We start from the raw sequence: 13,347 nt of genomic DNA on the forward strand, positions 1-13,347 counted from the left end.
ATATATTTTTCTAGTCACAGTTACTGTCTGTTGAGTCAATATACTTTACCTCATTTTATGGTGACACATTGACGTTAGTTTCCCTCTGGGATTACTAAAGTCTGTGTCTGTTTATGTTTTTCATTGTTTTCGTGTATCGGATTTGCATTTGTGAGAAACATAATTTCCAAAACTTATACATCGTATATTTTAGGCGGTTTATTTTGCGCGGCAGCAGATATGCTGCGATACACACTCCTGCCGGCAGAGGGAGCCGCTGTTCGCCTGAGTTAAGGACACGTCACGAAGGTTCGCTCGCTGTCGTGAGGAGGGCGCAGTGACTCTGGAGCAGCCAATCACAAGTCAGCGAGGCCATGTTAGGTTGACTCCCAACCAATACTCGTGCCGTATAACGCTGTGTGGGCGGGCAGAGGTTATCAAGTTTGTGTGAGAGTAGCGGACAAGCAGAAGGAGCGGAGCGGGTGAGACTCACAAGATCAATTAAAACTTTTAGCACGTTTCCCAACGGTAACTTTTATTCTGCCTAACTATCGTACTGCTACTTTTTAGGAGCTGTGGATGTTTTCCATCTTAGAAATTTCGCTCGCGAGATTCAGTATTGTTGGGATTATCCCTCAGTTAGCATGTTTTCCTTGCTAGTTAGCGCTTAAACACTTAAGTGTACAGGAGAAGCATTGAAACTAGCTTGCTTAACTAGCCCTGGTTTGGGCCACGACAATAGAAATATATGCATTCTTCGCTTAAAACAGGCATGATGTGCAATAAGAGGTAGTTGTCAAATAGTTGCCGTGCACTTCTCTGTGATCATGAGGAAACTGGTTTCCAGTCAGCAGCTAAGGAGGTGTAGCACTTATCAGAGCTGCAAAACACCAGTTAACATTTTCCGGTTGAAATTCTTGTCAAAGAGGGTTACAAAACTGGGTTTCCCGCTTGTCCACCATGACAAATACCTGGTCTTTAATGGGCTTTTCCCCCTAGCTGCTCACTAGCTGTCCTGCTCACTAGCTGTCCTGCTCACTAGCTGTGCTGCTCACTAGCTGTCCTCCTCACTAGCTGTCCTCCTCACTAGCTGTCCTGCTCACTAGCTGTCCTCCTCACTAGCTGTCCTCCTCACTAGCTGTCCTGCTCACTAGCTGTCCTGCTCACTAGCTGTCCTCCTCACTAGCTGTCCTCCTCACTAGCTGTCCTCCTCACTAGCTGTCCTCCTCACTAGCTGTTCTCCTCACTAGCTGTTCTCCTCACCAGCACTTGTGCTCACCAGCACTTCTCCTCACTAGCTGTCCTGCTCACTAGCTGTTCTCCTCCCCAGCTCTTCTCCTCCCCAGCTCTTCTCCTCCCCAGCTCTTCTCCTCCCCAGCTCTTCTCCTCACCAGCACTTCTCCTCACCAGCACTTCTCCTCACCTCCTCACTAGCTGTCCTGCTCACTAGCTGTCCTGCTCACTAGCTGTCCTGCTCACTAGCTGTCCTCCTCACTAGCTGTCCTGCTCACTAGCTGTCCTGCTCACTAGCTGTCCTCCTCACTAGCTGTCCTGCTCACTAGCTGTCCTCCTCACTAGCTGTTCTCCTCACCAGCTCTTCTCCTCACCAGCTCTTCTCCTCCCCAGCTCTTCTCCTCACCAGCTCTTCTCCTCACCAGCTCTTCTCCCCACCAGCTCTTCTCCTCACCAGCTCTTCTCCTCCCCACCAGCTCTTCTCCTCCCCAGCTCTTCTCCTCCCCAGCTCTTCTCCCCACCAGCTCTTCTCCTCACCAGCTCTTCTCCTCCCCACCAGCTCTTCTCCTCCCCAGCTCTTCTCCTCCCCAGCTCTTCTCCTCACCAGCTCTTCTCCCCACCAGCTCTTCTCCTCCCCAGCTCTTCTCCCCACCAGCTCTTCTCCCCACCAGCTCTTCTCCTCCCCAGCTCTTCTCCTCCCCAGCTCTTCTCCTCCCCAGCTCTTCTCCTCCCCAGCTCTTCTCCTCCCCAGCTCTTCTCCCCACCAGCTCTTCTCCTCCCCAGCTCTTCTCCCCACCAGCTCTTCTCCTCCCCAGCTCTTCTCCTCCCCAGCTCTTCTCCTCCCCAGCTCTTCTCCTCACCAGGACTTGTGCTCTGTCCTCTCTGGCCAGGTTGGATCAGCTGAGCCGAACTCACCAAGATGACTAAAGTGGGCTTCCTGCGTTTGTCCTATGAGAAGCAGGACACGCTCCTCAAGCTGCTCATCCTGTCCATGGCAGCCGTCCTCTGTAAGACCTCCACCCAGAATATCTCCTCTCTCCATCCGAACAAACTCAAACTGAACCTTCTCCCTTTCAGCCTTCTCCACCAGACTCTTTTCTGTTTTGAGATTCGAAAGCGTCATCCATGAATTTGACCCGTAAGTGGTTCCGCTGCGCTCGTGTCCATCGTGGACACGCTAATGACGCCGCCCCTAACCCTAACCCCTGACCCCTAACCCCTAACCCTAAAGCGTCTCACCGTCTCGTCTCCAGGTACTTTAACTACCGCACCACTCGTTTCCTGGCAGAAGAAGGATTTTATAAGTTCCACAACTGGTTTGATGACCGGGCCTGGTACCCTCTGGGTCGCATTATCGGTGGCACCATTTACCCAGGTAGGACTCTCCGCCTCCTGCGCCGCCATGGCCGCAGCGGCGTCGCCATGGCCGCAGCGGCGTCGCCATGGTCGCAGTAGCGTCGCCATGGCCGCAGCGGCATCGCCCTCTACGTCCTGTTTTAATGTCCGATCTGCCTGTCGAGGGTCAGGAGGCGGCGTGCTGCCGTGTTCGCTAACGCTAACGCTTCTTCTTGGCCTCTGCAGGGCTGATGATCACCTCGGCGCTGCTCTACCACGTCTTACACTTTTTCCACATCACCATCGACATCCGGAACGTCTGCGTGTTCTTGGCTCCCTTGTTCTCCTCCTTTACTGCCATCGTGACCTACCACTTCACCAAGGAGCTGAAGGTAACGCTCGTCGCATGCTAGCTGATGTAGCGCTGTGGCTCCTTCCCCCCACAGCCTCCGTAACATCCCACCCTTTCTGGCGTGCAGGATGCGGGGGCCGGCCTCCTGGCTGCTGCCATGATCGCCGTGGTGCCTGGTTACATCTCCCGTTCTGTGGCGGGCTCCTACGATAACGAAGGTCCTCACACACCCACATGTTACGCGCCCGTTGGACACAAAGCTGACGATGGCGTGCGTCCTCAGGTATCGCCATCTTCTGCATGCTGCTGACCTACTACATGTGGATCAAGGCGGTGAAGACGGGCTCGGTGTACTGGTCGTCCGTGTGCGCGCTGGCCTACTTCTACATGGTGAGTGGCGAGGGAGGCGTCCCAGCATTGGCTCCGTCTCACCACGCGGGTCTGCTTGCAGGTTTCCTCCTGGGGAGGCTATGTGTTCTTGATCAACCTTATCCCGCTCCACGTCCTGGTCCTGATGCTGACGGGCCGGTTTTCTCACCGGATCTACGTGGCGTACTGCACGGTTTACTGCCTGGGCACCATCCTCTCCATGCAGATCTCCTTTGTGGGCTTCCAGGTGAGCACCAGCGTGCACCATCGCGAGGTGGGCCAGTGGGTTTGGGACTGAGCTCTGGTTCCGTGCAGCCCGTGCAGTCCTCGGAGCACATGGCAGCCTTCGGCGTGTTCGGACTCTGCCAGGTCCACGCCTTCGTGGACTACCTGCGCAGCAAGCTGAACGCGCAGCAGTTCGAGGTGCTGTTCAAGAGCGTCATCTCCCTGGTGGGCTTCATCCTGCTGTCGGTGGGGGCCGTCCTCATGCTGACCGGTGAGCTCGCGGCTTCCTTCACGTGAGGTTCTGTTGTGGTTCCGTGGCTGAGCTGTGCTCCCCTAGGTAAGATCTCCCCGTGGACGGGCCGGTTCTACTCCTTGCTCGACCCCTCCTACGCCAAAAACAACATTCCCATCATCGCGTCTGTCTCGGAGCATCAGCCCACCACCTGGTCCTCCTACTACTTTGACCTCCAGTTGCTGGTCTTCATGTTCCCAGGCAAGTGTGTGTCCAGGAAGGGGCCGGGCCGTGGTGTGTGTGTGTGTTGGTGACGGTCCCTGTGTGTTCTCTCCTCCCAGTGGGTCTCTACTACTGTTTCAGCAATCTGTCCGATGCCAGGATCTTCATCATCATGTACGGCGTCACCAGCATGTACTTCTCTGCGGTGATGGTAGGTCCTGGTCCTGGCACCCTCCGGAGCCTGGCCCCGGTGCCAGGGGCAGGACATGACGGGTGGGGGGCTGCTGTTGTCCTGTCTGCAGGTGCGGTTGATGCTGGTCCTGGCCCCGGTCATGTGCATCCTGTCGGGGATCGGCGTGTCCCAGGTGCTCACCACATACATGAAGAATTTAGACGTGAGCCGACTGGACAAGAAGAGCAAGAAGCAGCAGGATTCCACCTACCCCATCAAAAACGAGGTAGGGCCGCCCCCAGCCCGCCACTGGGCGCCGCTCCGGGCGCCGCAGCCGCATGTACACCCACATGGAAACACGTTACCTGGCTGTTTACCCACGGTCCTCCTGTAGCATTAGCCTGCAGCGCTAACCCTCTGTGGCATGACTGGACCATGGCGTTTGGACTTGTTGGGCTGGCCCGTCCTGCATCCATACTGGAGCAGGTTATACCAGGCTGTGGGTACACAGGTGCAGCCCACCTGCTGTCTATAGGTGCACAGGTGTCCTCAGTCCTGACTGTCTCCCCACGTGGTGAAGACCAGTTGCTCTCCTGCTTCCAGTTAAACTTGTGTAATTGTAACGGTCCAGCTATGACGACACTAAACAGACGAGGTCCGGTCCCACACTGGTTCCACCAGCCCAGCGTGGTGCACCTGTGGGTGGCAGGCTCTGACCCCTGCTCCGGTGTGTGTCCTCTCACAGGTAGCCAGTGGGATGATCCTGGTCATGGCCTTCTTCCTGATCACCTACACCTTCCACTCCACCTGGGTGACCAGCGAGGCCTACTCCTCCCCCTCCATCGTGCTGTCGGCCCGCGGTGGGGACGGGAGCCGCATCATCTTCGATGACTTCAGGGAGGCGTACTACTGGCTCCGCCACAACACCCCCGAGGTCCGTAGGCCTTTAGGGCCCGCCCCTTATTCACACCTGTAGGTTGGCAGCACCTGACCTGCTCCTCGCGGGCGGTCAGCCTGCTGCCCAGTTGTGTCCAGATGTGTTGGAACAACATGAGGAACAAGCGGATCACAAGGCTTTTGTTTGTCCTCAGGATGCCAAAGTCATGTCCTGGTGGGACTACGGCTATCAGATCACCGCCATGGCCAATCGGACCATTTTAGTGGACAACAACACCTGGAACAACACACACATCTCCAGGGTTGGACAGGTGAGCAGGACACCTTGAGCTGTGTGTGTCTGTGTGTGTGTGTGTGTGTGTGTGTGTGTGCTGACCAGGTCTTCTGCCTTCCAGGCCATGGCGTCCACAGAGGAGCGGGCCTATGAGATCATGAGGGAGTTGGACGTCAGCTATGTCCTGGTCATCTTTGGTGGGCTGACGGGATACTCCTCTGATGGTTGGTGAACCGGCTTTTACTGGACTCCTCCGGGAGGGGGGAGGACAGGAGGGAAGGAGGGAGGAAAGGGGGCAGGAAGGGAGTGAGGGAGGAAAGGGGGCAGGAAGGGAGTGAGGGAGGAAAGGGGGCAGGAAGGGAGTGAGGGAGGAAAGGGGGAGGAAGGGAGGGGGGGGAGGAAGGGAGTGAGGGAGGAAAGGGGGGAGGAAGGGAGTGAGGGAGGAAAGGGGGGAGGAAGGGAGTGAGGGAGGAAAGGGGGCAGGAAGGGAGTGAGGGAGGAAGGAGACTCCCACAACATGCAGCATGAGGTTGCTGCTCATGAGCGCCACCTGTGTGTCGCCCCAGATATCAACAAGTTCCTGTGGATGGTGCGTATTGGGGGGAGCACGGACACGGGGAGGCACATCAAGGAGCACGACTACTACACCCCCACCGGGGAGTTCCGGGTGGACCGGGAGGGGTCCCCCGTCCTGCTCAACTGCCTCATGTACAAGATGTGCTACTATCGCTTCGGACAGGTCTACACAGAGGCCAGTGAGTACACACGCCACGTGCACGCCACGTGCACGCCAGTCTCCTGCCTAACCCCATCAAGGCAGGCTGATAGGCTGGTAACTATGGTAACCGGGGGGGCGGGGCAGCATCCTGGTCGAGCTCTGAAGGGTGAGTTGACGGTTGTCATGGTTGCTGTTTGTGATCAGGCACGGCTCAGGCAGCCTTCATCATTCAGGGCCTTACACCTGTTCACGTGCGTGTTCACGTGCGCGCTCGGTTCACAAGCAGGGCTGACTAACCGTTCTTAGTTTAACCCTAAATGCGAGGACTGTTGCTGTGCTGAGGCGCCTGATGGTGCTCGTGCACGAGCCCAGACACGTGCACGTGCACGAGCACCATGCCCAGCCTTGCTCCTGCCTCTGGAGTCACATCCAGGACTAATGCTGGATCTTCTCTGCAGAGCGTCCTCCTGGCTACGACCGAGTCAGGAACGCCGAAATCGGGAACAAAGACTTTGAACTGGATGTGTTGGAGGAGGCCTACACCACGGAGCACTGGCTGGTCAGGATATACAAGGTGGGTGGGCAGGACCTGGGGTCCAGCAGGACCCGGGGGTCCAGCAGGGGGTCCTGCGTCACGCTGAAGCTGCGTCTCACGTCCAACATCTCTGTTCCGTAGGTCAAAGACCTGGACAACCGCGGGCTCTCCAGGACATAAAACTTTCCACAGAATTCCTCATCTTTGCCAGACGAGGTGGAGAAAGTACTTTTATACTTTTGTTTGGGTTGAATAAAAAGGCTTCCTGGGGTTTTGTTGATGCATTGACGCGGTTCTTCATCCTTGATCAGTTTGTATGAAACAGTCGCACCTCAAGAACTTTTCACTGTGCAGGAATAAACGTGATGGTGGTGGACGCTGAACACACGCTGTTGTTGCTGTCAACTTCCTGGTTAGTACAGGTTTCCAGACACCTTGGTTAGTGAGCCATGAAGTCATGTGACCCATGAAGTCATGTGACGCCGAAGACCATACAACGCTTTTAATCAAACTCAAGCAGCAAAACAGGAACAAAGATCTGTGTTGAACTCATCATAGCATTTTAAAAGGGGAAAGTCTCTGGTTGCCCGATGCATCTTCCTATTGGTTCGCGGCTCTCGTGCACGGATCCAGCTCGGGCCGGTCTGCCGGGTCCTCCAGGGCTGGGTTCCTCCTGTAGATGAAGGCGTTGGGGCTGTCGTCGAGCTTCAGCAGCTCAACCAGCGAGCTCACACACGGGTCGTGATCCTGCAGCATCGCCGGCAGGCGCCAAGATTTGCGCTCGATGCGGCAAGAACGACGCACAGGCGTGAGAAACTTCAGGTCCTTGATGTTCCTGGTCCTCCTGGAAGCACTGGCTCCAGCATCCTCGATGGTCTTCTTCACACTGCGGACGGACGTTTCGAGAAGGTTCAAATGAGAAGAACACTGCTAACACTGTTAGCCAAGTAGCTACGGAGAATTGCCTGGTTTCTGACCGTTTGGGTGCTATGAAAGACGAGTGAGGGTTTACCTCTGCAGGTACGGCGTGGTTGTGACGCTGTACTTGACCACGGAAGGGTCCCCCCTTTGTGGCATGCCCTCCTCCAGTTTCTGGTTCTTCCTCTCTTTTTTGATCTCCACCTGTGCAGCAACATCTTCCAGTTGGGTTTTCGGCCCTGCTCTCCATCCGTCTGAGTCGGCCTCATGGCCCACCTGTGCAGATACTAATGAAGAAAGAGTCCAGTAAAGACTCCGCCTACGTGGGCAGCGCCGCGTGGAAAAACAAACTCACCCTCCTGGTTTCCGGGGGACGCGGCCGTGGCGCCGTCAGGAGCGCCGAGGGTTACGAGCTACGGGGAAAAGGTGGCGGTTATGGAGGGTAAGTTGACCACAGAAAAGCCCGAGGCGTTCGTCCTTACGTCATCGCCGGGCTGCTGTGACGGACCCGGAGACGGGTCGGGTGGCGTCTGGGGAGGAGCGGCAGGTGGGACCTCCTGGAGGTCTTCTGGGTCGGCCTGCTTCATCTGGAAGACCTTGGTTTGGTTCATGGCCGGGCTCTGTAAAGTCCTGGCCGTAGAGGCTCGCCACCCTGCCGGTTTGGCCCTGTGCAAAGGGAAAATATTCAGGACGTTTCTAAGGGCCAAAAAGAAAAAGGCACGAGGACCAAGTCAAATGTTACCGTGTGTCCTCAGCCGTGTCCACGCTGACCCTCTTCTGACTCTGGATGCTTGAGACGGAAGGGTTCCTACAGCCGGTACCGGCCACAGTGGCTGGAGGCCCAACCCGGGGGCCGCCGGGGGCCACAGAGCCACACTTGTGGGCAGGTCTACCAAACGCTGATTTGGGCCCCGTTTTGGCAGATCCAGCCTGGTTTAGCCTGGACGCTGCGGCTCTGTCCACTGAGCTGCCCCCCCTCCAAATACAAGCAACTTTGGACTCTACCATCTTGCCTTTGTACATGCCAGGAGCAGGTCTGGAGGCGGCCGGTGGCGGCTTCAGCACCTCTCGGACCACCGCTTTGCCTTTATTATCCGGTGCTGTCAGAGAGGCCTGGCGGCATGCTTGGACCTTCCCCCTCCCGTCTGGCTGCCTGGACTGGACACTAGCGGCCCCTTTCTGGTGGAACTGAGCAGCAGGGACGTTTTTAATAAAAGACTGACCCCTGTTTGCTGGCGTGGCATTTTCCTTGTTCCCCTAGGAGTTAAAAAATAAAATAAAATCAATACATTTCCATGTACACAGGTTCTATCAACACATATGATGCAGACAACTCCTGGAAGGTGTTGTGGTGGCAGGAGAGGGGCCAGGACCCCTCCGGGGCGCTGCCCAGGTGCTTAAACTGGTGAGAAAGGCGTCTTTAACTCATCCTTTCTTCTACACTTTAACCTAATTACATGAAGAGTCACACATATAATGGCAAGCCTGTTGGTTCCAACTAGCTCAGACACAATAATCAATTCTGCGTGGGGTACAATTAATGAGGACTAGTGTGTGTGTGTGTGTGATCGCGACCCAGCACCAGTGCCAGATGTTGGTATACAGGCGGCTGCGAGGACTAAAATATGAAACATCACCATTTTCTGGTCAATCTGATGTCTTCAGTACGTATCAACAATGTAGAAAGTAGGAAAAATGTTAAAGAAAAGGCATTAAATGGGAGCGTGTCCAAACGCTGCTCGTGCACTCGCACACGCACAACTCACCGTGTTGCAGCGCTGTCTGCTGCCCGCTGCCTTCTCCATCTGGCGGTTCCGAATGTGGCTTTCTGGAAAGGACGGAGACCACTAATGACGTCAGCAGACGGCTCCAACACTGCGTACAAACACCACAATTCCGCGTGCGCGCTCACACACTTGCACAACAAGCGAGCACCTCCGCTGCAGGATCCAAAGATGATCCTCGACGCCAGAAACCGGCTCATTTGACTCCAGTGCTGCTGCGCGCTGATTGGCCCAGCAAGTCTCGCGAGATGTCCCGAGACACCGGAATGGTCAATGCCTCAGCGCCACGGTTTGAATATTCAAACCTAAATAAGTTTCGGTGGCCACCATCAACGCCTCGTTCCGTTGGATTGGCCTCAGGGACACAGGAACATCAACATCCGGAGAAGAATATTCACATAAACTCGCCCAATCGAGACTTTTTACTGCGTTTAAACAAGCAGCGCGTTCACTTGAGACAGAACAGTAATAATAAATAATAATGTGTCGTTCATTCTTCCCCTATGGTTACAAATAAAGGATAACATCTGTTCATGAGGGGGAGTGCAAACATTACAAGACTAAACACACAACCACATGCACAACCTACAGTAGAAGAGCTTCAGGCCAGGACTCAGCAGTTCACCTGCATCTGAAGGACTGAGGACACTGGCTACTAACCAACCCCATTAATGAGGGCTGGAGCAACCAACAACCAGGTGACTGAATCTCCAAAGGTGTTCACGGCTCCTGAAGAGCAGAAGAACCTGGAACTCCCCAGCTTAGAACTGATGAAGCCTCCTGGATGAGGACGAAACGTCTCCATGGAACCCCAACAGTCCTGCTGCTGTGATTCAACTAGCAGAACAGCTGGTAGAGATCATAAGAACATCATTATTAACAGGTGTAGGTCATAAGATAAGTGATAATAAGAGGGCTGTCATGAATAAAGGCTGGGCTAGGTTGACCAGTGATCCCATCAGGGTAATTGGGTCGATGATAGAGTGATATGAGAAGATATAAATGTTGGCAGAAGGTGTGGAAAGAGCAAAAACCGCTTTTTAATTTAGAATGTTTATTTATGGTGGGGGTGGGCGGAATTTTAAAGCGTTGTTGGGTTTGTTCTGGCATTAGCGTGTTGTTTTTTTATGAAGGTTCCCGGGCTCACCTGTAGGTGGCGGTAGCGCTGCCTGGGGCGAGCAGCGCGGCGCCATAATGAGGCGAAGAAGAAGAAGCGTCGCTCAGCACCCGTGTGTTGACGCGGGTGACTGTTCTCACTATCGGGACAGAATTAACCCGGGATAAGAAGCAGCGATGCAGAACCGCTGCGCAGTCCCGAGCTGCGCCGCCCAAAGGCCGAACTCTCGGCCACTGTTCCGCTTTCCTCTCGATCCAGACAGGTAAAGATCCCCGACGCTACAAGCTAATGTTAGCCAGCCTAGCGGCTAATTCAGCGCGCTAAAATATGTCAGTGCTTGTCAAAGTTTGGGTTTAATTTTTACTTTTGAAGCGAGAATAAAAGGACAACATCTGCATTGTGCAAAAGGCGATTTTAGAGCTGGGTGGAAACAATATGCTGCCTTTGGGGCACGTTCACCATTTAAATGCGCGTTTCTGTGTTTAATGTCATTCCCTTTCTTCCACGTGTCCAGGTCTGAGAAATGGGTCTCCAGGTGTCAGAATCCAGATGTGCTGAGCAGAGCCCCAGAACACCTGTATAAATACTACAGAATCTGTGCGCATCACTTTGAGCCTTCAGCTTTTAATGTAAGTGGTGCTGGATGAAGGTTTCTGCAGCAGTTTCTCACCAGGAGACCGAATAAAGTTGCTTTCTACCTTAGAAATGTGGCTGCAAGGAGTGACTCAAGCTTTAATCCACAAACATTTAATTACACACACACATCTAATGATGCTTTGTGACAGGATCCTGAGGAAAGTGTGCTAAAGAGTGACGCCGTGCCGACCCTCGCTGAAGAAACAGTCAGTAAAGTGTGTGTGTGTGTGTGTGTGTGTGTGCGTGTGCGCGCCTCAGCACGTATCTCATTTTTCTTTGTTTTGCAGACTAAAGGTGATGAATCGGAGAAGAAGGGGAGAAGTGAGTGTCTCTTTATGATTAAGAAATGTGCCTTTGATGTTGGCCCCATGTTTCCTTTGATCTGGTTCTTCATTTGTCTTTCTTTCACAAATAGACACGGTTGAAGGAGACGTGCAGGCTCCTGCGGAGGAGAGCCAACACAGAGAATATCTGAAGTCCTTATTTGAAATCCTCCTGCTGCTGGGAGGACAGAACATCCCTCCGAACGGTCCCGGTGAGGGTTGTGGGTCCACGAATTTCCAGGCCTTGATGGAATATCAAAAGAGCTGTGCCGATGGCGTCCGTCAGAAGAGCTGTGAGTCCAGTAAGGAGTCCCCAACGCAGTCGGCTCCCATGGTGGAAGCCCTTGAGAAGTGGGTCCACCATCAGCTGCTGGAGGAGGTGAAACAAAGTGGCGCCTTCTCCATCATCACCGACGACGTGGTGGAGCTCTCGGGAGAACGCTGCGTCCCCGTTTTCCTCCGGTTTGTGGATCGCCGCGACGTTCAGCAGGACCGGTTTGCTGGCTTCTGGTCCCTGGGGGGATCCGAGGAGCGCCTGGCCACAGAGCTGCTGTCTGAACTGGAGGAGTGGGGGCTGGACATGAAGCAGTGCAGGGCTCAGGCTCACTCCTCCAGGAACATGCAAACCCTGGCAGGCCAGCTGCTGGAGCGCTACCCTCAGGCCTTCCTCACCCCCCGATCTCCCCCCAACCTCAACCTGTCCTTGGCCGGTGGGATGGCGCCGGCCGGGGTCCAGCTGGTCTTGTCCACCTTGAGAAAGATGGAGGCGTTCTTCAGCCAGTCCCCGTTGCTGCAGGTGGAGCTGGACAACGCCATCTCCATTTACTTCCCGGAGAAGGAAGAAGCGGCCCAGGAGCTGAAGGAAGCCTGTCGCAGCAACTGGACCGGGCAGAACGAGGCGTTCGAGGTGGCGGCGCAGATTCTGGAGCCGCTCCTGCTCTGCGTGGACAGCATCCACGACAACGAGGAAATGAGGTGGAGCGACGAGGTGGCCAACGCCGCCCTGGACATCTCCAAAGCAATAACCAGCTTTGAGTTTGTGATGGCGCTGGTTGTGCTGAAGAACACTCTGGCGCTGACCCGGGCCTTCGGCGCCAACCTGCGAGGTCAAGCCGCCGATCGCCACTTCGCGGCGAGCAGCCTGGAAGCCGTCCTTCACTCCCTGAAGGAGGTGTCGGACAACATCGACGTCTACCACGAGTTCTGGACCGACGAGGCCATCAACCTGGCCACGGCCATGGAGATCCCCATCAAGGTTCCTCGAGCGTTCCTCAGGAAGCATCCGTCGGCGCCTGGAGCCGTGCGCCTGGAGAGCCACTACAGGGACCGTCTGTCCGCTCCCGTGGTGCAACACGTGATCCGGGAGCTGACCCGGCTGTTTGGGGAGCAGCACCTGGGGGCGCTGAAGTGCCTCTCGCTGGTTCCGCTGGCGATGGCGCAGCAGCGAGGCGCCCCTGAGCCGCAGAGCGTCCTGTCCTTTCACCAGGACCTCCCAAACGCAGCCGTGCTGCCGGAGGAGCTGCACTGCTGGCAGGTGAAGTGGAGCAAGCAGGCCGACGGAGACGCTCTGCCCCCCGACGTCCACCAAGCCCTGCGCCTGGCTGACCTGAGGTTCTTCCCTAACGTGCGTGGGATCTTCAGGGCGCTCGGCGTCCTGCCGTCCTCGTCCCCGGAGGACGGCTCGGACGTGGCGTACAGACGGCTGCAGGGGCTCCTGGAGAACACGCCTGACCCGTTCAAATCCAAAAGCCTCATCTTCCTGAGCATGAACTGTGACGTTGTGGGCGACCTGGACGAGGCTGTGGAGGCCTATTCCAAGGCTCACCCGGACTCGGAGTGGCCGTGATGGCGGCGCCGCCCAACGCCGGCGTTGCCCGCCGCTCGCCTTAGCAACATGTGTGTCGCGGCGCTGCTGTCGCTCTGTAACTGTTCCAATAAATGCTGTGTGCTGTGTGTTCAAGATAAGACGCTTCCTCTGTCCTTGGCGTCCTCTAGATCTCTGCGTGCGTCTAAACTTTAACCTTAA

At 55.5% G+C, this 13,347-nt stretch overlaps 3 protein-coding genes across 8 annotated transcripts; 2 read left to right on the forward strand and 1 right to left on the reverse strand.

The window, feature by feature from the left end:
- The first annotated feature begins 331 nt into the window (after positions 1–331).
- stt3a (STT3 oligosaccharyltransferase complex catalytic subunit A) lies at positions 332–6,930 on the forward strand. Of its 2 annotated transcripts, none has more exons than XM_011617434.2 (18): positions 332–461; positions 2,103–2,219; positions 2,290–2,350; positions 2,466–2,587; positions 2,794–2,939; positions 3,027–3,117; positions 3,183–3,289; positions 3,351–3,515; positions 3,584–3,764; positions 3,831–3,986; positions 4,067–4,158; positions 4,250–4,405; positions 4,865–5,053; positions 5,211–5,327; positions 5,412–5,514; positions 5,857–6,045; positions 6,467–6,582; positions 6,685–6,930. In XM_011617434.2, the coding sequence occupies exons 2-18, from the start codon at positions 2,132–2,134 to the stop codon at positions 6,721–6,723; spliced, it is 2,118 nt and encodes a 705-aa protein (XP_011615736.1). In that variant the 5' UTR covers positions 332–461; positions 2,103–2,131; the 3' UTR covers positions 6,724–6,930. The 2 variants fall into 2 exon arrangements, with proteins under 2 accessions (XP_011615736.1, XP_003976527.1); XM_003976478.3 differs by having other exon boundaries at positions 386–507.
- Positions 6,931–7,030: 100 nt separating this feature from the next.
- On the reverse strand, positions 7,031–10,062 carry LOC101078797 (uncharacterized). 4 transcript variants are annotated; one of them, XM_003976482.3, is made up of 7 exons: positions 9,871–10,062; positions 9,228–9,289; positions 8,204–8,718; positions 7,944–8,127; positions 7,817–7,874; positions 7,556–7,748; positions 7,031–7,429 (listed from the first exon to the last, which is right to left on the reverse strand). In XM_003976482.3, the coding sequence occupies exons 2-7, from the start codon at positions 9,264–9,266 to the stop codon at positions 7,144–7,146; spliced, it is 1,275 nt and encodes a 424-aa protein (XP_003976531.2). In that variant the 5' UTR covers positions 9,267–9,289; positions 9,871–10,062; the 3' UTR covers positions 7,031–7,143. The 4 variants fall into 4 exon arrangements, with proteins under 4 accessions (XP_003976531.2, XP_011615740.2, XP_011615737.2 ...); XM_011617438.2 differs by having other exon boundaries at positions 9,835–10,062; XM_011617435.2 differs by lacking the exon at positions 9,871–10,062 and adding an exon at positions 9,397–9,805.
- Positions 10,063–10,370: 308 nt separating this feature from the next.
- On the forward strand, positions 10,371–13,286 carry LOC101079023 (52 kDa repressor of the inhibitor of the protein kinase-like). Of its 2 annotated transcripts, none has more exons than XM_029848103.1 (5): positions 10,371–10,624; positions 10,877–10,991; positions 11,148–11,213; positions 11,286–11,319; positions 11,414–13,286. In XM_029848103.1, the coding sequence occupies exons 1-5, from the start codon at positions 10,539–10,541 to the stop codon at positions 13,165–13,167; spliced, it is 2,055 nt and encodes a 684-aa protein (XP_029703963.1). In that variant the 5' UTR covers positions 10,371–10,538; the 3' UTR covers positions 13,168–13,286. The 2 variants fall into 2 exon arrangements, with proteins under 2 accessions (XP_029703963.1, XP_003976532.2); XM_003976483.3 differs by having other exon boundaries at positions 10,376–10,624; positions 11,148–11,204.
- The last annotated feature ends 61 nt before the right edge of the window (positions 13,287–13,347 follow it).

This window comes from Takifugu rubripes, chromosome 15, assembly GCF_901000725.2.
Source record: "Takifugu rubripes chromosome 15, fTakRub1.2, whole genome shotgun sequence".
NCBI lineage: Eukaryota > Metazoa > Chordata > Actinopteri > Tetraodontiformes > Tetraodontidae > Takifugu > Takifugu rubripes.